Below are 24,292 nucleotides of genomic sequence, written 5' to 3' on the forward strand. Positions count from 1 at the left end.
ACTGCAAGCCAGCTGACTGCAGCAGGCAGGAGGCAGGGGATGGAGGGGGGAGGCATGCCGCATCCTCGCTCCTCCCTCCTGCCCACAGCAATCAGCTGGCATGCGACGTTCAGGGAGGCAGGAGGGTGGGGGGAGGAGTGAGGACTCTGCGCAGCCACTCCCCCTCCCTCCCCTGCCTCCTGCCCATGGCAATCAGCTGGTTTGCGGAATTCGGGAGGCAGGGGAGAGGGGGGAACCTGTGCGCTCTCTCCTCCCCGCTCCCTCCAGAACGCCGCAAGCCAGCTGATTGCCACGGGCAGGAGGCGGAGGAAGGTGGGGGAAGGCGCTGATTCGCAGGGTCTGCCGGCGGGTGGGAGCTGCTGTGGGGAGGGTGGCTAAGGGGAGCTGATGTGGGGCTGCCAGCTGTGGACTAAGCAGGCAGCCAAATGATGTTATAGCAAAGCATTGCACAACTTTAAATGGAGCATGTTCTGTAATTTAGCAGGGATGTAAAATCGAAACAATGTTAAGCGAGAGGACGTAAAGTGGGGAGTTACTGTACTCCAAGTAGATAGGACTACTTTTTAAACACCTGCTGTGTTTGTAGTCTGACGTATTCAATTATGAAGCTGTTCAGTTCTGGTTATAGCAATTTCTTCTTTGAGTGATTGCTCATGTGTATTCCGCAATAGGTGTGCGTGCTTGCCACATGCACCAGTGCCAGAAGTTTTCCCCCTAGCACTACCCATGGGAGGGGCCCCTGGAGTGGCGCCTGCCTGGCACGGTATAAGGGGAGATGCACGCTCCCCCCACCCTCAGTTCCTTCTTGCCGACAGTGAAGGTGCATCGGAACTGCTCTGCTCCAGCTTTGCTGTAGCTCGTCCCCAGAACTGTTCGTTCGTTCAGCGTTAGTACTTGTAGTTAGTTAGCTGTTTAGTTAGTTTAGTTAGTCAGTGAGCCCAGGCCGGGGCATGGTCCGCGCCCTGGGGTTTAAGTTGTGCGGCTCTTGTAGGTATTCAATGCCAAGAAGTGACCTGCCCGCAGACTGTTTGTGCTGCTTGGGAGAAACCCATATCAGCGAAAGGTGCCAGGTGGCCCGGGACAAGATTTGCGAGTTGTTTAAGCCTCGGACCTAAAGAGAAAGGGTCAAGGGAATGTTCCCGACGCCGATCACTGCCCAGCAATCGCTCGGGGCAGAGTCCAGGTGGATCGCCCTCAACGCCAACTAGACTGTCTGGCTGGGTTCTGTCCGTCCGGGACTCGCGGCACTACTTGTCCTCAAGGAGCGAATATCGGCTGGAACTGCGGCGGGCTTCACCATCAGTCCTCGTCTCGGAGAGGGTACCGCAGTTGATCACGGCACAGTTGTTGATGCCGTCAACTCGGACTCCTGCTCCAAGTCTCCACCAAGACATCGCAGCCCTGGGCATCGATCGCTGGCTTTTCGCTGTCGCGGGTCTGCCCGTCAAGGCCGTTCACAGAGCAGCTGTTACCGCCAGTACTGGTCCTTCACGTCGAGATCGCGGTCCCGTGGTCGTCCTAGATCCTGGCACTGCCGCTCCTCCCAGTCCAGAGACAGCAGCAGATTTTATGCCAGCCCGGACTCAGTTTGTAGCCATCCTTCGATGGGTTGGCTGGCCTGGCCCAAACAGCTGGCCCCGCTGGTGCCACAGCAGGTGCAGTGGCACCGAGCGTCGTGGCTGGCCCAATGGTACCAGTAGGCACCATGGCCAGAGCTTCGGGGGCACCATTGGCCTCCCTCTCCAGACCCCCAAGAAAGGAGGCGGTGGGTCGTGCGTCCTCTGCACCGTGCCTGGGGTCCGATCAGGTGGTGGACCCTCCGGTGCCCGCTGACACCCAGAGTACTGCACCGGCCTCTTCGCCCCGCCCGGAGGAGGCGATTGCGGCCCCGCCCCCACTCCGTCCTGCAGGAGGACTTCAGGGCTCACCAAGAACTCTTAAAGAGGGTGGCAGCAAGCCTCCACCTCCAGGCAGAGGAGATGGAGGAGTCCTCAGACTCCTTGTTTAACGTATTGTCCCCATCAGCACTGGGTAGGGTGGCCTTGCCTCTCCATGAAGGTGTGGCTAAGATTTCAAATGCCCTGTGGTAAACACTGGCCTCGTTGGCTCCCATCTCTAAAAAGGTGGAACGCAAGTACTTTGTACCTGCTAAGGGGCATGAGTACTTGTATACCCACCCAGCCCTCAACTCCCTGGTGGTCGAGTTGGTCAACCACAGGGAACAGAAGGGTCAGCCAGCCCCCACCCCAAAGAACAGAGACTCTGAGACTGGACTCTTTCGGAAGGAAAGCTTATTCATCTTCGAGCTTCCAGTTACGAGTGGCAAACCATCAGGCCTACAACTCTTGGGTCACATGTCTGCATGCACGTACGTGGTCCGTTATGCCAGACTCAGGATGAGGCCCCTCCAGCTCTGGTTGGCCTCGAAGTTCTCCCAGCCCTCAGACAGGATGAACAAGGTCCTCACCGTGCCAGACTCTGTGATCAACTCCCTATAGAGTTGTTGGTGGTCCGCCCCAAACAACATGCTCCAAGGGGTCCCGTCGTTGGAGCTGGTGTCCAATGCGTCAGACCTGGGTTGGGGGGCCCATGTAGGGAACTTTCAGATACAAGGCCTGTGGTTGGCTCAAGACCTGACTTTGTATATAAACGTCAAGGAGCTCAGGGCGATGCGGCTGGCGTGTATGGCCTTCCACTTGCACCTGGAGAGCAAGATAGTCAGGGTCTTCATGGACAACATGGCCTCAGTGTTCTATATGAACAGGCAAGGTGGGGCCCGATCCTCTGCCCTCTGCTGCGAAGCCCTCAGGCTGTGGGACTTCTGTATAGCCCACGACATCCACTGGAAGGCCTTCTACCTACCGGGCACCCGGAATGAATTGGCAGATCACTTGAGAAGGGACTTTTCCTCACAACACGAGTGGTTCCTCCACTCGGAAGTGGCCCCGGTTCTGTTCCGGGGGGGCCTGAGGAGGGGCGCTATCTCCGATGCCTTTCTCCTGTCCTGGTCAGGCCGGCTTCTCTTTGCCTTTCCCCTGTTCCTGCTAATCAGCAGGGTCCTGGAGAAGATAAAGACGGACAAGGCCTGGGTCCTCCTAATTGCCCCGGCTTGGAACGGGACCCTCACAGGCCTGGCGGTAGCTCCGCCGTGGCCATTGCCACTCCCCCCGGACCTGCTCTCTCAGGACCAGGGCCGCCTCCTCCACCCCAACCTGGCAGATCTTCACCTCGTGGCATGGCTGCTCAGTGGTTAGGTGGAGAGGAAAGGATGTGCCCAGAGCAGGTTCAGCGTGTCCTCCTCGAAAGTAGATGGCCCTCCACTCACCACGCTTATTTGGTGAAGTGGTCTCGGTTTTCTAGGTGGGCGGTGGACCAGGGTGTCTCCCCCCAGTGACCGCCCCAATCCAGCTTATCCTTGATTACCTCCTCCACCTGAGGGCCCAGGGCCTGGCGCCCTCGTCAGTCAAGGTGCACCTGGCAGCCATATCAGTCTTCCATCTGTTGGTGCAAGGGCACACGGTATTTTCCCATGTTATGACTAGCCAGTTCCTTAAGGGTTTGGACTGTCTTTTTCCGTATTCTAGACCCCCGGTCCCGCAGTGGGACCCAAACCTGGTGTTGGCTTGTCTCACGGGGCCCCCGTTTGAACCACTGGCCACGTGCTCCTGGTTTCGTCTCTCGTGGAAGGTGGCCTTCCTGGTTGCAATCACGTCTGCCAAGTGAGTCTTGGAGCTCAGGGCCCTGACCTCCGAGCTGCCGTACATGGTCTTTCATAAAGACAAGGTCCAGCTCCGCCCACACCCTGTGTTCCTACTGAAGGTGGTCTCCGCCTACCTACCACATGAGTCAGGACATTTTTCTACCAGTCCTCTGCCCCAAGCCTCATGCGTCCAGTGAGGAGCGCCGTCTCCACATGCTCGATGTGCGGCAGGCTCTGGCTTTCTACCTCGAGCAGACCAAGCCATTCAGAAAGTCCTCGCAACTGTTTGTCGCCTTGGCTGAGCGTGCCAATTGGATCACTTCGTGCATCCGTTCCTGTTATGAGCTGGCGGGTGTCCCCCTGCCACCCATTGTGAGGGCACACTCGACTCGGGCGCAGGCCTCGTTGTCTGCCTTCGCGGCCTATGTCCCCATCCAGGACATTTGTAGGGCCGCCATGTGGTCTTTGGTTCACCCGTTCACCTCGCACTATGCGATTGTCCCCCAAACCAGGGATGACCCCGGGTTCAGCAGGGCTGTCCTCCGTCCTGGGAACTTGTGAACTCCTACCCACCTCCAACAGATATAGCTTGGAATCACCTATTGTGGAATACACATGAGCAATCACTTGAAGAAGAAAAGACAGTTACCTTTTCCGTAACTGGTGTTCTTTGAGATGTGTTGCTCATGTCTGTTCCACATCCCACCCTCCTTCCCCTCTGTCGGAGTTGTCTGGCAAGAGGGAACTGGGGGGGGGGGAGCACGCAGCTCCCCTTATACCGCGCCAGGCAGGCGCCTCTCCAGGGGGTTCTGGGGGGCGCTCCCCACTATGGGTACTGCTAGGGGAAAAATTTCCGGCACTGGTGCATGTGGCGAGCACGCACACCAATTGTGGAATAGACGTAAGCAACACCTCTCGAAGAACACCAGTTATGGAAAAGGTAACTGTCTTATCTCAAGTGACCTTCCATGGCTTGCAGTAACATTACACACCATGTTAGGTCTTTTTGTGAGAGACGTCATTATTTCCCATAGGAAAGAATGACATGAGGGGAACTAATATCCTCTGATGCTCTCTGTCAGAGACAGGGATGTGGGTGATTTTGACTGGTGGTTAGAGCAAGAGTGAGCCCTGGTGGCTACAGCAGGAGCCAGACATCAGTAATTGGAGCCATGGGCCAGAACCAGGTTACATGGAATGAGGAAAAACAGGGGCAGGGCTGTTTCCAAGCCAGAAGCTATCACGGTCATGGGCGAATGCTTTGAGCAGCCACCAAACTGCTGCTGCTGGGTTTAAGAACTAGTCTGTTGATTCTTATTGCCAATGAGGCAGCCTACCACAGGCCAGATCCGCTCCTCAGATTGCCTGGAGACTGGCTCTGCTGCAGGTTCTGATTCCTTACACCCTCTGCAATGCAGCTATGTTATATTTTGATAACTCCGTGTCCATACCTGCCTCACACTCGCAACTGAAATACTATAAAGAATTGTGAGGCATAGTCCGTAGGAGCCAAACCAAATAACTCACTTTTTTTTTTTTTTTTTTTTGAACACCACTACTTCTTTCTCAAACTGTAGCACTACCCGTTCTGCTAGTTGACTTAGATGTCCACCCATGAGAGCAAGCTTTCTTCTCAAAACTGACTTAATGTGATGCAATGGCTGTACAGGTAGATTACTGTAGCTGGTGTGTGGCCACTCAGAAGAACATAAGACTATAAGAAACTTCAGGGATTGGAAAAGGCTCAGTGTCTGACCTTTTGTTTCATTTGAAGATTCCATCTGCCTGCCTTTGTCACCATGACTTCCAATCTCCTAAAAGGACAGAGGATGCTTTCTTAAATCTTACAAATGTAGGGCCCAATTGTGGTTTTCCAGCCACTGCTCCAACTTGTGGGTATGGAGGAGGAGCATTACCATTCCGAGGAGAGCAAGGGGAGAGCAGCTACGGTACCACTTTTTCCAAGGTGATAGCATGAGCTTCCTCCCTACAAGGTCAATTTTGCTGGCGAGTATGGAGGTGAGACAGGGTGGTGATTTGCTGGCCCTTCTGGGAAGCTAGTGGTATTGATAGTGTCCAGTCCCCACACACGCCACCTTGAGTGCTCTCCCTTTTTTGTGCCCCTCAATCAAGTCCATAGCCCAAAGTTTGAAGGGGAATTGAAGGAACAAGGAAAGGAGAAGGAAGACATAGTGACTTGAAGTGAGGAATGTAGTTCCCTTTTATTATTCTCTCATCCTCCTAACAGATTTTATTCTACATATGTTGGTGGGTAACTCGTATCACTTTTATATCCCTTGGATTTTGTCTTGAGATATTTTCTTCTATTTTATTACCAGTTCAAGAGAGTTATCTGTGATGTATTGTAATGCAGATTAAAACCTGTACATTCTGTTACAGAAATAGAGACTTTTATTAAAAGTGTTGCCAGACACCTTGTACCATTTCACAGTCAAACTTTCAACAGATGTAGAGAAATGAAATATGAACTATACCTTTAGTCAGGCACACTGAAATTTAAAAAATGGATTGTGTTCTTTATATGAGATGTTCAGCGAGGTTTCATGTTTATAGGCTTCATGATCTACTTAGAAAACGTGCAGTATGGCTGCCACTTAAACACACAGTTGCAAATCCAGATTAAATTCTGTAGCCAAGCTTTTATTCTACATGCATTCTTAATTGAAAGTGAATTTCCTACTTATAATGTTGCTTATGAAACTCTCAAAGGGTTTTTTTTAAATGCACAGCAGCAGTCTAAACTTTTATTTTATTTTAAAATAGGACCTGCTTAAGAAATGCTACTCTGCCAAGGCCTCCTACCTGTTCCAGCAGGACAAGTTCTATGATGTCAGCTACGACACAGGAGACAAGTCTATCCAGTGTAGCAGACGACCAGATGCATTTAAATTCTGGATGACATGGAAGGCATTGGGAACTACAGGACTTGAGGAAAGAGTAAACCGAGCCCTTGCCTTAGCTAGGTACCTGATCTCAAATTTGAATGTTTTTTTATTTTAATTGACTGAAGCTTCCAGAACAATGTTGCAGCGCACTGTCTGTCCCAGGGGTGGGCAAACTTTTTGGCCTGAGAGCCACATCGCGTTTCTGAAATTGTATGGAGGGCTGGTTTGGGGAGGCTGTGCGTCCCCAAACAGCCAGGCATGGCCCGGCCCCTGCCCCCATCTGACCTCCCTGCTTCTCACCCCCTGACAGCCCCCCCAGGACTCCTGCCCCATCCACCCCCCCCCCGACCCTAACTGCCCTCTGCCCCAACTGCCCCCCACCACCCCATGCAACCCCCCTCTCCTTTCTGACTGCCCCCCCCGCGGGACCCCTGCCCTATCCACCCCCCTCCTCCCTGTCCCCTGACCGCCCCCCGCCGCCCCATCCAACCCCTCCTCTCCTTCCTGACTGCCCCCCCAGGACCCCTGCCCCCATTCAACCCCTGTTCCCTGCCCTCTGACCGCCACGACCCCTATCCATGCCACTGACCACCCCCCGAACTCCCCTGCCCTCTATCCAATCCCCCACTACACCCTGCCCCCTTACCGTGCTGCCTGGAGCACCGGTGACTGGCAGTGCAGCTGCACCAAGACAGGCAGCTGTGCCGCGCAGCAATCAGGCCGGGCTCTGCAGCCCCGCTGCCCACAGCATTGCGCCGTGCAGTGGCATGTCTGCGGAGGAGGGAGGACAGCCTCCCGGGCCAGGAGCTCAGGGGCCGGGCAAGACGGTCCCGCAGGCCGGATGTGGCCCGCGGGCTGTAGTTTACCCACCTCTGGTCTATCCTGAAACCACTTAAACCTTTGTAACTTTAAAATCTTCTAATAATTGATAAATTAGGGATAAAATAAAGTTCAGGGTCCAAATTAAAGGGAAACCATCAATCTGTATTAGGCCTAATGGTGGTGGTCTGGAAACTGATGTGGTCCAGTGAAGAACACCCTTTTTATTTCAGATATCTAATTTAGAATCAGCGCTGCTGTTTTTCATTAATACCAAAACACAATGGGCCAGATTCTGTGCTGTATCCAGCTGGAGGTGAATTCTCCTCCTGCCTTCTTTCATGCTCCATGCCATAGACAGTGTATGCTGGGGAAATTCCCTGGGACCACTGCAGCCCCTTTATGGCTCTTTTATGCCACCAAATTGGGGGTGGCATCTGTAGGGAGAGTGGGCTTTCCTCCCCTTCCCCTACAACTCCCTGGTGCAGACAAGGTTTTAATGTGTAGAGTGCCATCGTTTTTAAAGTGTGTTAGCATCTGTGGCTTCGCTCCTTGCAGCAGCCAAGAAATCCCACCACTCTAGCATTTGCAAGTGCTTCCAAGAGGCATTTGAAATTAATGCTTTGTTTTTAAAATATGTTTGAGCATGAGCCATAATGTTCTTGAAAGTCAGGTGCAGAACCTGGATTTAAAAATTAAGGTTGGGATTACCATAATGGATCACACAAGTGCTCCATCAAGTCCATACTCCATTGGTGGCCTGTATCTTGTGCTTCAGAGGAACATGCAAGAAACCCTACAGCAGGATTTTATAGAATACCTGGTCCACAGGGAATTTTTCTTTCTAAGCCCCATTAATTAGAGGTTGGCTCCTTCCCTGAAGCATCCCTGCAAAACCTCTCTACTAGTGTATCTTTGTATGTTCTTGTTATCCTTATAAATTTTCAATCCTTTTTTATTTTTGAACTATGCTAAGTTCTTGACCTCTGTCTTGAATCAGTAAGTTCCATAAGCTCATTGTGCACTGTGTAAAATTCTCCCTCAATGAGCACTTCCAAGATGGTGTTGCCAGAGGCTCTAGGAAGAGAATTATTTATATGGGTTATTTTGCATGGACACTGATCTTTTAAAATCTGTTTAAACAAAATATCCTTTTTTCTTTCTTGTTCTTCTTGTACAGGGCCTAGCACAGGGTCCTGATCCATGACAGGGGCTCCTTGGCTTCAAAATACAAATAATAAATATAAATAATAATACTTATCAGACCTATGTTAATATTTTATTTTTAATTTGATGCCAAATACCATGTCAGAGAGAGTAATACCTAGTGTTTACAATGGTGCAAGTTAAAGGGACAGTTCCTCTTCAACACTTCCATATAAAGAAAAAGCTAAAACATTAATTGCCTAAAAATATGTGTATTATACAGAAAAAAGGTGGTGCTAGATGGAAGTCATTGAAAACTAAATCTACTGTCGTGATTCTGCTGCTTAAATGTCCCTAGAGTCTTCTGAGTAAATTGCAGTCTTGTGTGCACTTCAGGGCCCTCTGTTAATATATGTATACAGAACGCGTCAGTTCCTTCTGCTATCAGTAGAAGGATTCAGCCACATCAAGGTCACCGGCACAGGTCATCTGACTGAGAATGTACAGATTAATGGTGGGATCAATACCCTCTTTGATAGTTAGGATTTAGCTGGTGGTGTTTCTAAGTGACAGTGTGGGGTTTTTTTGTTTTATTTTTAATGAAATTGCCTTAATCAGATAACAGCTACCAGTGATATTCTGTACAGTAGCTGCTTTGCTATCTTGATTTTTGCATGGGCACAGGCACTTGGGAGCTGAGACATCAGTTTCCCTTGGCACTAAAACAGATTTCATAACTACACGACCAACTGTGCAGCCTTTTTCTTGCTGTGTTACAGTAGGGTTTACTTTGATGCTGTAGAGATGATATTTTAGTGTTCCTGAATATGACCTGGAGCTAGTCCATTGACCTTACAATTTGAAGGCGAGAATTTTTCCACTGCCAGGCAGAGTTGCAAAGGTTTTAATCTGATTGCAATTCTGTGCTCCCTTTGCATCAAACTCTGCCCATTGGCCGTTGCATTGATTTCTTCCTTTTTTTTTTTTTTTTTAAGAGGTGAATCGTGTTTTCATAGCATTTATTTAGATCAAATCAGAGTGCTCCTAAGCTATTTACTTGAAAGGACTTATTTTTAAAGTACTTATGACAGAGTGCTCAGCTGATCGCTTTGGAGATTGTTTTCTTTACATTTAGTCCTGGTGGCAAAGAATTAGATTCCCTTATTGCTTTGTGGAATAAGCTGCATTTTAGAATATGTCGCAAGATTGCGATCACATCTGGATGTTGTGTTAGACCATCATCTCCACAGTTTGTGTCACTTCTGTCTGATTCCTTTTCTAAAGGCGCCCCTCCTCCTGAAACCTAGCTTCATTCACTACTGGATCCCCCCCATTTTCTGCAGTGTTAATAATTTCAAATACTTCTTGTTTTTTTGCTCTGTTATGAAGTTGTTGAACTAGGACTCCGCCCCTTCTGTGATTCCACAGTCCGGGGATAATAAAAATACAGTTCCACTGTCAACGATGGAAAGATGTAGGATGAAAATTACACCACTGGTGCCAAATGGACCAGACATTAGAAATCGAGAGTGATGGATTTTCTACTGGCTCCATTTTTTGGCTGTGAACAGTGGTCAGAGAAACATCAGATGTCAGCGACACACCACTTTTAATCTTGTTTCAGTGGGTGGTTTAAAAAAAAAAAAGACAAAATGCTAGCCATGGGGGGGAGAGCTATTCTACACTGCAAACTCTCTTGCTAATACTATTTTAAAATTGCTAACCTCTTTCAAAAACAAGGTGATCTCATTTTAGGTCATCCAAAAACGGGGACTGGTGTTGTGCTTTCGTGTAAAGTTTTGTTTTAAATGAGTGAGGGAACACTGGCTATTCCAGTCTAGGACCTCTTCTGAGCAGATTGTTTTTGTTGTGCTCGGTGCTGTAGTTTTATGATATGGACAAATGTCATCTAGCCAGTAGTCACGGTCACCAAACTTGTTTCACTTAAGTCCACAAAAATATCTCCTCCAGAGGCATGGTGGGTCTTTGCCCAGTTTGCTAACGAGCCATCCCATAATAAAATTAGTCTAATCCTTGGTGCAATAATAAGGCATCTTTCTTTATTCTATGCTTCGCTTTGTCAACCTGAACAGTACTGTGGTTGATCGTGGTGACCAGGTGGCAAACTATAATGTGAACATAACTGCTGATCTAAGTGGACGTTGAAAAAGAGATTCAATGCTGGCTTCATTTTGATAAGACGGGTGGAAGGATCTCAGCAGCATGCAGTTAGATACAGCATTCAGAGCTGACATCAGTACTTTGTCATGGCAATCGGGTTATATGGATATACACTAAGGGTAATGAGTCACGTGCACAAGTCTGGTTAACCACAAACAACACGGCAACTCCCCATGCTCTGCTTTGAAAAATGTATGCTCTCTAAGGTATTCTTTATTGAGCCCCTGGATAAACAATCTCTGCAGGATCTCAGTTGAAGTGCCAGGCTGTGACAATGAAACTGTGCTGGTGGTGCCCATATTGGGACTTTCCTCTGGCAGGTACACAGGGCCCAAAGTTGGTGTTTTGACAGATTTCTTCCTCCTCCCTCTATTTGTGCTCACTGTATGTGGCGATAACCAGTAAAAGCAGTTACAAGCAGAAAAATGCCTAAGTATCGCAACAAATGGGCAGATTTATTGAAATATTCCCAGACCCTGGCCAGAATCCTGGCAAAAGGACTTTTATGGGGTCTGATCATGCTGACTGCACACACAGACTCATGCTGGCATTACTAATTTGCAGTTGCTGACAGAACAAACCGGAGATAAAGTACATTCAATAAATGCAGGTAGCTAGATGTATGGAATATTGCTGTATGTGGAATGGGACACAGCGATTAACAACAATACAGTGACATGGGAACAATGTTCTCCAAACTCCAGGCCAATGCCCTGGAGCCACTGTAGTTAAATAAGACAGATAGGAGTATGCAACCACTCCATTCACAGCAAGGGCCGCACAAAACCCCTTACCTAGTGCCTTTACTCAGGCTATGGCTACGCTAGAGAGCTTACACCAATGCAGTAGTGCCGCTGTAAGCTCTCTCGTGTAGCTGTTCTAAGCTGATGGAAGCGCTCTCTCCCGTCAACTTCATTAATCCACCCCCAACGAGTGGCTGCATCTGTGTCGGCGGAAGAAGCTCTCCCGCGTCATAGTGCTGTCAATGCCGGTGCCTAAGTCGGTGTAGCTTATGTCGCTCGGGGGGAGGATGGCTTATTCACACCCCTGAGGGACATACGTTATGCCAACATAATTAATAGTGTAGACTTAGCCTCAGAAGCAATTAAATAGGCCTGACAAGGATTTGGCTGCAACCTTTGCAGCCGGGGCTGTGCATGCAAATGTCACATGTAATTACTTTGTGTGAATATGGCAACATATAATTACCATAGAACCCGGTTTATCCGAACCTCCATTATGTGGCTCTTCTTATTAACAGAACCACCCGCGTGCACACAACATCATGGGAAATTGACATCACCTCCATGGTAGTGTTGGTATGCCATGTTTTCAGTCTTGTAAAACGATTGACACTACTAAGCAAAAACGTGTAGTACTGGCATTGGATGCTAAATTAGAGATTATTAATAAAATTTTAAAAAGGAGTCACTAGCAAAAATAGCCCAAAATTATAGCATTGGGAGAAGCACAGTATTGGACATCAAGCACAATGAAGAGCAAATTCTTAAATATTGCATGAATAACTCAATAACTCTGCACACGGGAAGACCATGAAGAAATCGAACGATGCTGGTCTAGATGAAGCCCTTTATCTGTAGTTTATACCGGCAAGAGAGAAAGGCGTTCCTATTAGTGGTCCTTCACTATGTGAGAAGGCTTAAGGCTTTCATCGAGGTTTAGAAGGGGACCCATATTTCTTTGCTAGTTAGGGATGGCTCGCTCAGTTTAAAAAGCGTCACGACATCCGACAACTAACAGTCACCTGGGAAAAGCTGTCTACTGATTCAGGAGTTATTTCTGACTATCCAAAAAAAAAAAAGGCAAGTGTCTTAGCTGAGCATAACTTGTCTCTGGAACAAGTTTGCAATTGTGACGGGACTTGCTGCCAGAATGGAAAAATCTGTGCCTGGCTACAAACAGAGCAAAGAACGTTTGACAGCCCTGGCCTGTACTAATGCTAGTTGCACATACGAACTCCCGTTAATTATCACTGGTAAAGCAATGAATCCGCGTGTGCTTAAAGATGGATGCTTTGCCAGTCATCTACAAATCACAGGGAAAAACATGGATGGACAGTGTTTTGTTTTGTGATCGAGTTTTTTAAAACTTTTGTTCCAAGCATGCAAGCTCATTTGAACAAACACCATTGAAAGCTATCTTACTGCTGGACAATGCTGCCACTCGCTCTGATGGCTCACCTCCCAAGGTGACTCAATCTTCTGGGTTTTTTTCTCCCTCCAAATGTAACCTCTCTTGTGCAGCCTATGGACCAAGGCGTCCTGGAAAGTCTAAAACAACGCTATCAACGGGATCTTCTTAATCGACTATTGATGTCTGATGAAGCAGCTAAGAACAAAGGCAATATGTTGCAGCGCTGGAAAAAAACAAACGTATCAAGGAAGCTGTATACGGGGTTGCAGAAGCATGGGAGGACATCTCCAGGTCAACCTTACAAAAATTGTAGAAAAGTCTGTGGCCTGAAGTTATTGCTGACATTCAGAACAGTGACCTTGCAGCTGCAACAACAGCATTGGCAGCTGAAGAAGAGACCAGTGCATTTGTGGATCTCTTCCACAGACTTCCTGGCTGCACAGAAGTCGACAAAGATGATGTTGCAGATTGTCTTGAAAATGATACTAACTACCTTGGCCATCCCTTACTGGATGATGCCAAAATCATACAGACTGTACTACATGCTGACAGCCACTATGTATCTGAAGAGTCTGCTGAGGAAGGATTGATGGAAAAAAATTCTCACTGCGATGCTGCAATAGCAGGAAACCTCCTTCAGTACTTAGAGCAACAGCCTGATACCGACCCCTCTGAACTGCTGCTGATGAAGCAACTCCATGACCGCACAATGAAGAAGAGAACCTCTGATCTAAAACACAAACTGTCAGATTTTTTCTAGCCATTATAAATGTGAGTGCTGCTGTACCTACCATTGTGCTATGTACTGTACTTTCTGCATATTATGTGTTGTTGTTACCATTAGTATTGCTGCTGTTGCAACTTAAAATGATCATTTCTGCATTTTAAAAAACTGGTACTCTTTTCTAGAATTAATGTTTGTGTACGCTGTAAATAAGGAAGGGGGAGTCTGTTTTAATGCTTTGTGATTATCATTTTTGCATTTTTTTTTAAATTGTACTCTTTGTGATTATGTGTACGTAAGCTAAATAGAGATGGTAACTTGTGTAACATTAAACAGACTTTGTAGACCAATGTTTATCAAGCTAGTGGTCACAGGACGGGTTTAGGAGGTTGCAAGTATAGAGCCAATATTAGGGGGTGGCAAGCAAGGCAATTGCTTGGGACCTCATGCCACAGCAGGCCCTGGGAAGCTAAGTTACATGCTTCAGCCCCAGGCGCGGGGTTCCAGCTGTCAGCAGCGGGCGGTGAGGTGCGGGGGTCAGGCTGTCAGTTGTAATTTAAAATCTGATCCCAGCCTGTAATAATCCAATAGTTAAAATTTTCTAGAAGTGATGTCTTAGGCAAGGCCTGACTCAAGTGGTCTCGGGGAAAAAAGGTTTTAAATGTCCTAAACATTTCCTAATCCTGCAGGGTTGCTCCTCCTAACTTCAGAAAATCAAATACTGGGTGACTTGATCACACGCTCCCACTCCTTATTACAGTTATACTGATCGAGTTAGGGCACAGAAACAATGCCATGTGGCTAAGGTGACTACTTGCACAGCAGTAAAAGTGAATAACAAATACAGGCAGTGAACAACTTTCGAAGAGCTCATATGCAAAAAAAATTTCAGCCTCAATAGTTTGAACAATTATGAATAACAAATGAAACTCTGTGAACAATTCACAAACAGGGAAAAAAAAAAAGGCAAAATGTGGACAAATTGTTCACAATGAATAGTTTGACCATCTCTACTCTTGGTGCATTACTCCTAGAGCCAGTCGGAAAAACTTTGATGGAACCATATTCCATTGGAATATGCAGTTCTGTTAAAATTCAAACATGTCGTAAAATCAGGTTGATTTTACCACTGTTTCGTTTCAGAAGAAAAATGTGGAAAAAAGTTCCGACAATAGTGAGATGTCCCATTTCAACATTTTTGGAACAAAATGTTTAGATTTTTTGTTTTGAAATGACTTGTTTTAATTTTTTTAAAATGTTATAATATAATACAAAATAGCCAATGTTGCAAAGTTTTGATTCCATCAAAATGAAATGTTTTCATTGACCCAAAACAGTTTTTTTTTTTGAGTTTTCCTTTGTGGAGAATTATAAAATTTTCAGTTTTCATTATAATTTGGAACAAAGCCAAACTTTGAAATCCTTTGCAAAATGGAACCTGCATCTTCCCCACACAGCTCTAATTACTACCTTTATGACTAGAGATGGAACTGAGCTGCAAACTTTGGATCCACACCCAAAGTCTTCTGACAATCAGATGGGGTGAAATCCACCCTTTTTGATTTAGAATTCTGTGGAGATTTGTGCCTGCTGTATGTTTGGGTCAAGATCCAAATATTTCTGTAATTTGAGGGTTTTTGGATCCAGGATTTTGGTTCAGATCAATTTTCGCTTATTACATTAGTGTGTTTCTGCTGCTGGTGAAAGAGGACATTTTTCTTTTAGTGCACTGTTGGAGAATTCCCAGGGATTATTGTGCATCAGTGATATATATTGTTGTGCAAAAGTGGAATTGTGAAGATACCGGGGGGTTGCTGAGAGAGAGAGAGCGAGAGGCCCTGTGCACTGGGGCATGCTGCTGAAGAATAGGAGAGAGTTAGAGAACTGGGGGCAGTGGCAGGACTGAGGGAAATGTCAGAAGTAGGCAGTGAAGTGAAATGAGATGACAGCACAGAGCTTTCAGCTGTGGAACAGAAAGTGAGTTATTGATGGAGAACAACTCAGGCGTGGTCTATACTAGCAACTTGCGTTGGTATAACTATGTTGTTCTGGGGTGTGGAAAATCCGTACCCCTGAGCGACGCAGTTGTAGTGACCTAACTCCCAGGGTAGACAGCACTATGTCGATGGGAGGGCTTCTGCCGTTGACACAGCTACTGCCTCTCGGGGTGGTGGAGTATCTACACCGTCGATGTAGATAGTGTCTCCACTAAGTGCTACAGTGGCGCAGCTGCATCAGTGTAGCTACATTGCTGCAGCATTTTAAGTGTAAACAAGCCCTCAGTGTTGGAAAAAGTAGCTACATTGGTGGATCAGTGCAGCTCGCAATTCTAATACAGGTAGGCCCAATTTCTGCTCCCACTGAAAGTGGGCAGCATTTGGTCTACACCATCACTCACCACTTGGCTCCAGTCTTTACTTATTTTCGGGAGCTGGTTATCCCATTAACTGTTGTATTTTTACAGCAGGTAGAAACTATTTTTAAGCTCTGCTATTAAGAAATCTAGAATGTTCGAGACAATTTTTTGCTACCTGCATATCCTGTACTTTTGTTACATCTTGTAACATTGTGTGTTTACTTACAGATATCTAGTAGATGAAATTAAGAAAAGAGAAGGATTCCAGCTGCTGTTGGAGGTACGTGACTATAGAACTGAGTTTGTGTTTTTGTCAAATGTCAGTCTGTATTTTGGGTGCATATTTAAATAAACTTTGTAAATTGCTGATGCACAGAAGTGTTAAACCACATCATATTGTCCATATTTCACATAGTCTGTCCATTTCCCTTGCTTCTGGGGTTGTGTAGGCATTGGGATGTATGGCTTGAGTAATCCCCTTGCATGGCAATTGGTAGGGTTGCAAAAGGACCACCCATCCTAGAGCTATGGCTAAGAACTAGAGCTGGTTGGAATTTTTCAGTTAAAACTTTTGTCCTGAAAGTGGACTCTTCTTCATTTAACCCCCCACCCGTGCACTGTTTCCCCTGCACTCCCAAATTTCCAGGGCAGAACAACTGGCACTTTTCAACCAGCTCTACTGATAACTTCTTTTTCCCTTCCAATTTACTCCATGGCAAAGTAAACTGATGAAGATCCTGTTTGCAGAGAATGTGCTGAGCAGCAGGAGTCTCGGCTCCTGCCCCTGCTGAGCTCTTTGGCCAATGAAATCAGCACCTGGGGACATCGATGAGAGGAGTCTATTTAGAGGAAGTGTGTGTGTGTGAGTGAAAGGCAGCAATGGGAGAAGGAGCAGAGTAGGCAGGAAGATGGAGAATAACAGGATGGCAGAGGCATAGGGGGAGAAAAAAGGGACAGGAGGAGGAAGGGAGCAGCAGACCCATGCAGAGCAACAAGGTGGAAAGAGAATTTAAAAAAAAAAAAAAACAGAAGCGAATTGTTTAAAATTGAAATGTGGGTTTATACTTGTGCTGCTTTTTTGCTGATTATCCATTAACTATCATGGTTGGAGTGGAAGTGGAAAGAAACTCTAAACAAATTTTTCCCAGTAAACTTCTGCTAATTTGGAAAGAGCACAAAGGTGCGTGGGGGGGGGGGGGGAGAATTATCCTGGGTAATAAAGTTTTATGGCTTGTCTCAAGCCTGTTTGAGTGGCAAGGTGTTCTGGAATTTGTAGTCCAGAAGAACTGGTAGGAATTGTAAACAACTTGGCAGCAATGTGTGCTGGGAAAGGGAAGGCAGGGATGTAAAAGAGCTCAGGGAAGAGGTCAGATCTGATGTGGGGTCCTCTACAGAGTGAAAAACCTGGAGAGAGCAGCCATAGCTGCTGGTGAGCCTCTCCGGTGCAGGAGTATGGGTGGGACTTGCAGAAAGTAGCCAAGGAGGGGCTGTGGGAAAGAGGAACGGATGGGAAGAGACCTGCAGAAGAATAAGAACCCTAAGGAGGAGTAAGCTGCCCATTTGGGAAAAGGCTGCCAGTGACCCAGAGGTGTCAGTCCTGCACCAAGGGTGAAGGTTTTAGGTTTGTGCAAGGAAGCCCATGAAGGAAACTACCTGGGGCAAAAGAGCTTGATGGCGGGATTGGGCAATTGCTTATTGTTTAGAGGCCCCAGGCTGGGACTTCTAGAGAAGGTTGGAGAAAAGCTTTGCCCTCACTTGCTGCATGAAGGGATAAGATAGTTCAGGCCCTGAGGGAGGGACTGGAAGCTATGTGAAAAATGGCTAAGTGGAGCCAGTTTTTCTTGGATTTCTGTTGACTCTGGAAAAGGTAGAGTTTTCCTCACATAGTCAGAGGGTTAACCTACCCAGTGAATGAAGGGAAACTGAGGCATGGCTGCATCTGATGAAGGGAAGGTAAGCCATGGACTGCGTGCACCCTCTGCCCTGAAACAGAATTGAGATTAAAACCCCATATTAGTCAGCTAGAGCTTCAGCTCATGAGGAAACTACTATATGTCCAGGACTTGATTCATTCCTATTCGAGAAATCTGAGACTTTTAGAGCTGAACTTAATTTCATTCTTTGGCAGCAGGTGGCAAGTCTGCTGATCTCTTCCTGCTGATAATGATATTCTCCTTGCTGATCAAATAATGTATTAAATGCAGTTTAAAGTGAGGCAGCAACTATAAATAGTTCCCAGTGCCCTTTCATGAAAGAATTTGGCATGGTCTAGGTAGTCTCCACGTGCTTAGGAGGAGGTCTGGAACTACCAGCAGTGTTTGCATTGGGGCAAAATGATGGTGTGATCTAGCTATCTTCTTCCCTATTTCAGCATTTGTTCCTTCTTTTTCAGCCAGCATCAGTGAGAACTGTGGGTATAGTAGGGTTTAGTAGTGGGGAGGTATGTTCTAATCCTCTCCATCCTTTGCCCCCCCTCAAGTAGAGCACTGAATTGCAAAGACATGACAGGTCACTGTTAAGGAGGTGGAGTTTTTTGGGGAAGTTTGAACAGAACTGGGATGCATTAACTGTTTCTCTGGATGGTACTATCTGTCCTTCATTTGTCCCAGAAGAGACTGGGCTGAATCTGTAGGGGCCTATTGGGAAAATTTGTGAATCTACACGCAGAAGCCTCATAAGTATGAAGTGTCCTAATTTTAACCAACTGTGAATGGTCATTGTTGATGTTGGGAGACTCACAGCAAGCTCTGAATTGAGCATAAAACCTAAGAGAGATACTCGGGAGCGGGGTGGAGAAGTAGAGTCTTCCTTTGTTCCACAGTCACATTCAGAAATTTTGAGACACTGTCTCCTGGGCAGGACTTGTACATCACCTCAAGGAGTTTGGGACTCTTATTAAACGCATGGAATTCTGGCATCAGGTTCATCTTTATACCATATGAGTACCAGGCAGTCAAAAAAATTGCCATTACAAGGGTTTTTTAAATGGTTTTCTGAAACCAAATTTTTCTGATTTTTTTTTGTGCATTATTATTGAAATAATGCAAAATTATTGAAATTTTGATGAAATTGATGAAATTTTAATTTTTTCACTTGAAATTAAAAATTAAGGAAAAATCAAAATTTAAGTTTTAATTTTGAAATTCTGCTAAAATGCCCACCTTCTCTCTGCTTCCCTTCCCTCCTCCTTTTTTCCACTGGAAAAGGAAGGGGTGTGTGTGTGTGTGTGTGTAAAATCTTGAAGACTCCCCTTCCCGTGGGGAAAGCAGGGGTGGGTGTAGGCATTGTATAAAAGTAAAGGGGGTGAAAAAATATAAAAGTCAGCATTTGCGGTTTTTTACTATGGCAACTAAACAAAAGCACCTTCAATCTGATGAGTTTTTTTTGATAACTTTCTAAAGCTCAAATGTTTTAGCTGAAAAATTTCACAGAAATATAATAGAACTTTTTGACCCGCTGTCGTGAATATGACGTGACATGAGAGAGAGAAATAAGCAAACATTTTTTCTCTTACTCAGCCAGAGTATGCGAACATTTGCTTTTGGTACATTCCATCAAGCTTAAGAAAAATGGAGGAAGGACCTGAGTTTTGGGAGAAGCTCCATCAGGTGAGTAGTACATGTATGGCTTACTGGTTTATTATGATTATCCCTTCTGCCAGGGAAGAAGGAGAAATAGCTCCTGGATGTGCCCACCATTAACCCATCAATAGAATGTTATTTAATCCTTAGATAGATGTTAGTAGGATTTCTAAGTTTATTATGCTCTCTATTTAGACAAGGCTAATTAAGTTTCTTTCTTAATGTAACAAAAGCAGATATTATGCAAGTATTCAGTTTACTATCAAAACTGTTAGACGATGGAGTTGAGAGAAGAGGAACAGTATTGTCTGTATCTCTTGTCTAGACAGAGCATTCATTACCTATTTCATACACTTAACATTGTCCTTGGGACTTGTCTTGCATTATCAATGGATAATGTAAGGGAAGATGTGCTTAAGAATACATTTCTGATGTTAAGCAACCCATAAAAGGAAGTAGGACTAGAATGGAAAAAAAAATAATGGTGAGCCTTTTGGTAACTTTTGTCACTCTTATGGAAAATTACTAACATTTTGAAAATGTACTAAATTCCTTGATCAGAGTAAATTAACTAAAGAGGAGCCAACAGTTAAGATTAATTAGAAAAGTAATGGAAACTGGGATATCTGTGTATTCTTGACTAAGAAACTCTGCCACAAAGTGAGCCGAGCCGATTGTTGGTGGGTGGCTTGTTCTTCTTTTCCTTTTAACATACATTAAACTAGGCAGTAGAATTTTAAGGTGGAATGAGGATATGTAAATCCTAGACACAGCTAGGAAATCTTTTCTGCAGAGCCCAGCTCTTCTCCCAGTGGTGCTCACAACACAAAAAGACCCCCTTTGAATTAAAGCAGGATACTTCTGTCTTTTGGGATGAGATCTTCTCTCCCCCAAATATATTATTGTTTAAAAAAAAAAAAAAGGAAAAGGAAAAGGAAAAAAAAAAAAAGAAGTATTACCTAACATTTTTACAAGCCCCATAAGCAAAAATGGGTCAGGTACTCAGCTGGTAAAAGTCAGCAGAGCTCCATTGACTGCAACAGAGCTATGCTGTTTTACATCAGCTGAGGATCTGGCCCATGATCCCTGCGCCAAGAAGCTTATAAAGTACATTAGGTGCTCTATGGCCCCAAGCAGGGTGGGGGAAAAAAGAGAGGTTTCCATATTCCGTATCACAAGACGCCGCTCATTTTGGGTCAGATCATGAGGACCCCTTAACGCAAGATGCTTCCTCTCCCCTCCATACACAACTGTCAATGGCCTATCACTGTAACAGTGCCTGTGCCCTCAGTGAGCAAGACTCTGAAAACGGGGCAGGGAGGAGCATAGAAGAGGGGAGGTGATGGCCCCCCACCTTTCTCTGTGCCCACTTGTGTAGAAGGGCTGGCACACTAGGGAGGAGGGAAGGGGTAGAGATGGAATAGAGTGAGCACCTTAAGGCACACAGAGAATGCCTTCCTGAGTCTCCCCAGTGCTTCCCCTGGAGCAGTGCAGCTCCACGCACCACCTATCAGGGCTGTGGTGTAAATACCGCAACATATCCCATTCTGTTAGCTTTGTTAAGTTAGCTTTTATAAGGTTGGAATGGGACTGTGCATCCCAGTAGAAAGTAGGTTGTAAGAAAGGATTTGAAGGAAAGAAAGGGAGTTTCTGTACAAAGGAAGGGAAGAGTGTTTTCCTTCGCCTTCCCAATAATCCAGGGAGTAGCTCTGCGGTTATTTTATTTCTCCATCCCCAACAATAGGGGCGGGGGGCAAATGTGGGACACAAAGTGCAACAAAGACGCTCAGTGAGAGAGAGAAGCAGAAAAGAATATAGCTGAAAGACTCGAACACCTGGGGGTTAATGTCTTTAACATCAGTATAATTTAGTTCCATGATTCAACGTTGATTTAAATAATTTACAATAATTAATCTAATAATTAATACTAAACTAATTAGTGAAAAGGTGGAAGAAAAGAGGGTAGTAAGGAGTGCAATCCTTGCCAAAAGGCTTAAGACCTAGATAGCTGAAGATTTAAGAGGCTTGTTGCATCATGTCATCATAATTCAGTGTGGGGATGTATACGATTTCCTTCTTAACTGCTGGCACTTCCTGAATATCTTCATTATTTCACTAAAACGAACATTAAAAAAAATTAATTTACAATATCTCTTCATACCATACTTAAACACAGTAAATTATTCCATTTAGACAAAGATCAGTCGTCTACTTTTTTGATGATCTGCAAGTCTGTGAATAATTAAGTGAGGATGTATGTTAGAAATTCCTTGTGCAGGTCACTGATTTATTACACTGCATAATCAGCAATAGAACTCAGAATTATACATGATTTTCTAAGGTTATTTAAGTTTAGTGCTTGTGAAAGATGCTAAGCTAACAGCACTGGGACCATATACTCAGCCCTTGCTAAGGGGACTTTGTGCCATTAGAGTGGTGCAAAGTAACCTTAAAGCTTACCTGCACGTTGGCTTTACTCCAGATTTCATGGCCCACGTGGTGCAGGGCATGAGTCAGGACTGGCTGAGGCCATGGCGTGATCTGATTATGATGTCACAGCTATTGTTGTCCTGCACAACCTGTTATCTCCCTCAGAGCATTTTTCCGTTTAATGCTTACTGTAAATTTGTACGGAATATAAAACTAGAATGCAGGCTCCTATAAATGCAAAAGTCTGTGTGTGGGTGGGGGAGGAGGAGGAGGGGGAATGGACTTTCTATATCACTAGAAGCAGATGTGATACTGTCAACAGTAGATCTTCATCGAGTATATACTGGGGCATTTTAAAGAGCAGAAGACAATGAAGGTGGAGGGGAAAAATAAGGTTGCCAGACATTAGTAATGTAGTGAAATGGGCTTTATTTGGAGTATTCAGCACTTTACCATAAAAGGCTAAAATATTGTCAAGCTTACAGTAGCAGCTAGGGGTCCCATTGAAAACCAGGGCCTCATTGTGCTAGGACCTGTACACATGCACAGTGTGAGAGAGTCATTGCTCTAAAGAGCTTATATCACCTTAAATGCCTCTTGAGTTCCTGGCACACAGCACAAACTCCAGAGCAAAAATGGATTCAAACCAAATGCTTTAAAACAAGATTCTGAAAAAGTAAAAGAAGATGATAGGAGGGATTTCTTTCTTGGGCTTATAAAAAATAAGTGGCGTGTCCTGGTAAATGGGAAGCTTTTATTACAATCAAATAGGAAATTAGTGTGGATCTCTGTATGCTTCTCATTGCAAAATAAAGGAAATGGCTTCTAACCTGGAATTGATGCAGCTCATTGGATAAAGTGACAAGCCTTGAATAGCTTTGTTAGTACCGTACATGCCCCCTGGTGGTTTTTTTGCTGCTCATTCTTTTATGAATGCACTGTAAATAGGTATGATTTTAAAACAAAGGGAGCCAGTGGAATATATAGAGCTAATTAAAGACATGATAAAGAAAGAAAACTGAAAACTGTGATGCTCCCTACCATATGGGAAGGGGAGGGAAAGGAAAGTGGAAATTTAAACCCAGCCCCCTCTACACTTCAGATGGTATCATTTCATAACTACAGGTACCCATGTGCATTTTTGTTCATAGAGGGGTCAGGTTCTGCACGCCCTCCCCCCCCCGCTCTGTTTGCAGGGCCCCAGCAGCACAGAGGAAGGAAACTGGTTCCATCACTGTAGCTGGGGATTACTGCTGCATGAGAGAATCCCCACAAGGCATTGAAATTGCATAGCTGGTTCCTGGTCATGCCACCCTTGCAGCCTCCTGTCCAGGGCCGTGTTGGGGAGGAGAAGGGGTTTGTCAGGGGTGCAGCTGGAGCATGTTGCTCTCCAGCTCTCCTCTACTGACCAATGACATTGCCAGCTGGTATATTTTAGAGGAGATTGCAGGCTGCTCCAAACTCTGCTGGGCCTGGGACAAGCATAAAACAAGCACCAAGAAAAGGGAGTAGTAACTTTCTTCTGGCTGATTCCCTATTCTACTGACCTATTGGAATCTGTGCTCAGAAGAGGATATGGGCCATAATTTTATGTGTTCATGTAGGATGAAATTTATCCCAGTGCAGAGGACCAAAGGAACATACTAGACACCAGTAAGCCCAGAAAGCTGGATTTAAGTGATGTAATCGACCATGTGGTGGGTCCTTTGCACTGGGGTGAATTTCATCTGTATTGTATTTCTGAACAATATATGTTCGCGCATCATATTCCTGTCATGTTTGTACGGCTTCTATACAAAATTATTTTAGTTCTGATACTGGCCTTTTAGTCTGAAAGTTTATTTGGATTTTGCCTTTTTGTGTTTGGATGCTGTCCTTTATAGGATTTTTTGGTCAAATTTTACAAAAATTAGTTTGATTATATTTCAGTGACCAGAAGGCAAAGCATTTTATGAGTGTAAGATACTTTTTCTGCACTCGTATGTAGCTGTGCTATAAAACCTAAACCTTGGTGTGTCATTTCCCCCTTTATCCAGATTAACTCCTTCCCACTCCTACCCACCTTTGGAGAAAAACATGTTTCTGGTTAGTGGATAGCGAGGTTGGTAAAAGAGCCTATCACATGAGTAGTGTTCTGATACATTTATAGACTGAAAAGTTGTCTATCAATGCAGAAACGTAAGGGGGTTGAAATAGGGTTGCCTTGGCAACTTCTGAGTCTTGTAGTATTAATCAAATACAAATCAAGGGCCCAATTCTGCACACCCAAAATATCCATTGACTGCAATAGGAGTT

The 24,292-nt window shown here is 45.5% G+C and overlaps 1 protein-coding gene across 7 annotated transcripts in view; it reads left to right on the forward strand.

Moving 5' to 3' along the window:
• The window catches only part of GADL1 (glutamate decarboxylase like 1), a 114,044-nt gene that overhangs the window by 46,363 nt on the left and 43,389 nt on the right, over positions 1 to 24,292 (forward strand). For all 7 annotated transcript variants that reach the window (XM_037890377.2, XM_037890378.2, XM_043540885.1 and 4 more), the window contains 3 exons: positions 6,485 to 6,684; positions 16,215 to 16,266; positions 19,505 to 19,594. In XM_037890377.2, the coding sequence (XP_037746305.1) occupies positions 6,485 to 6,684; positions 16,215 to 16,266; positions 19,505 to 19,594 (342 nt within the window). The remainder of the gene's footprint in view (positions 1 to 6,484; positions 6,685 to 16,214; positions 16,267 to 19,504; positions 19,595 to 24,292) is intronic.

The sequence above is a fragment of the Chelonia mydas genome, chromosome 2, assembly GCF_015237465.2.
Source record: "Chelonia mydas isolate rCheMyd1 chromosome 2, rCheMyd1.pri.v2, whole genome shotgun sequence".
Taxonomy (NCBI): Eukaryota; Metazoa; Chordata; order Testudines; family Cheloniidae; genus Chelonia; species Chelonia mydas.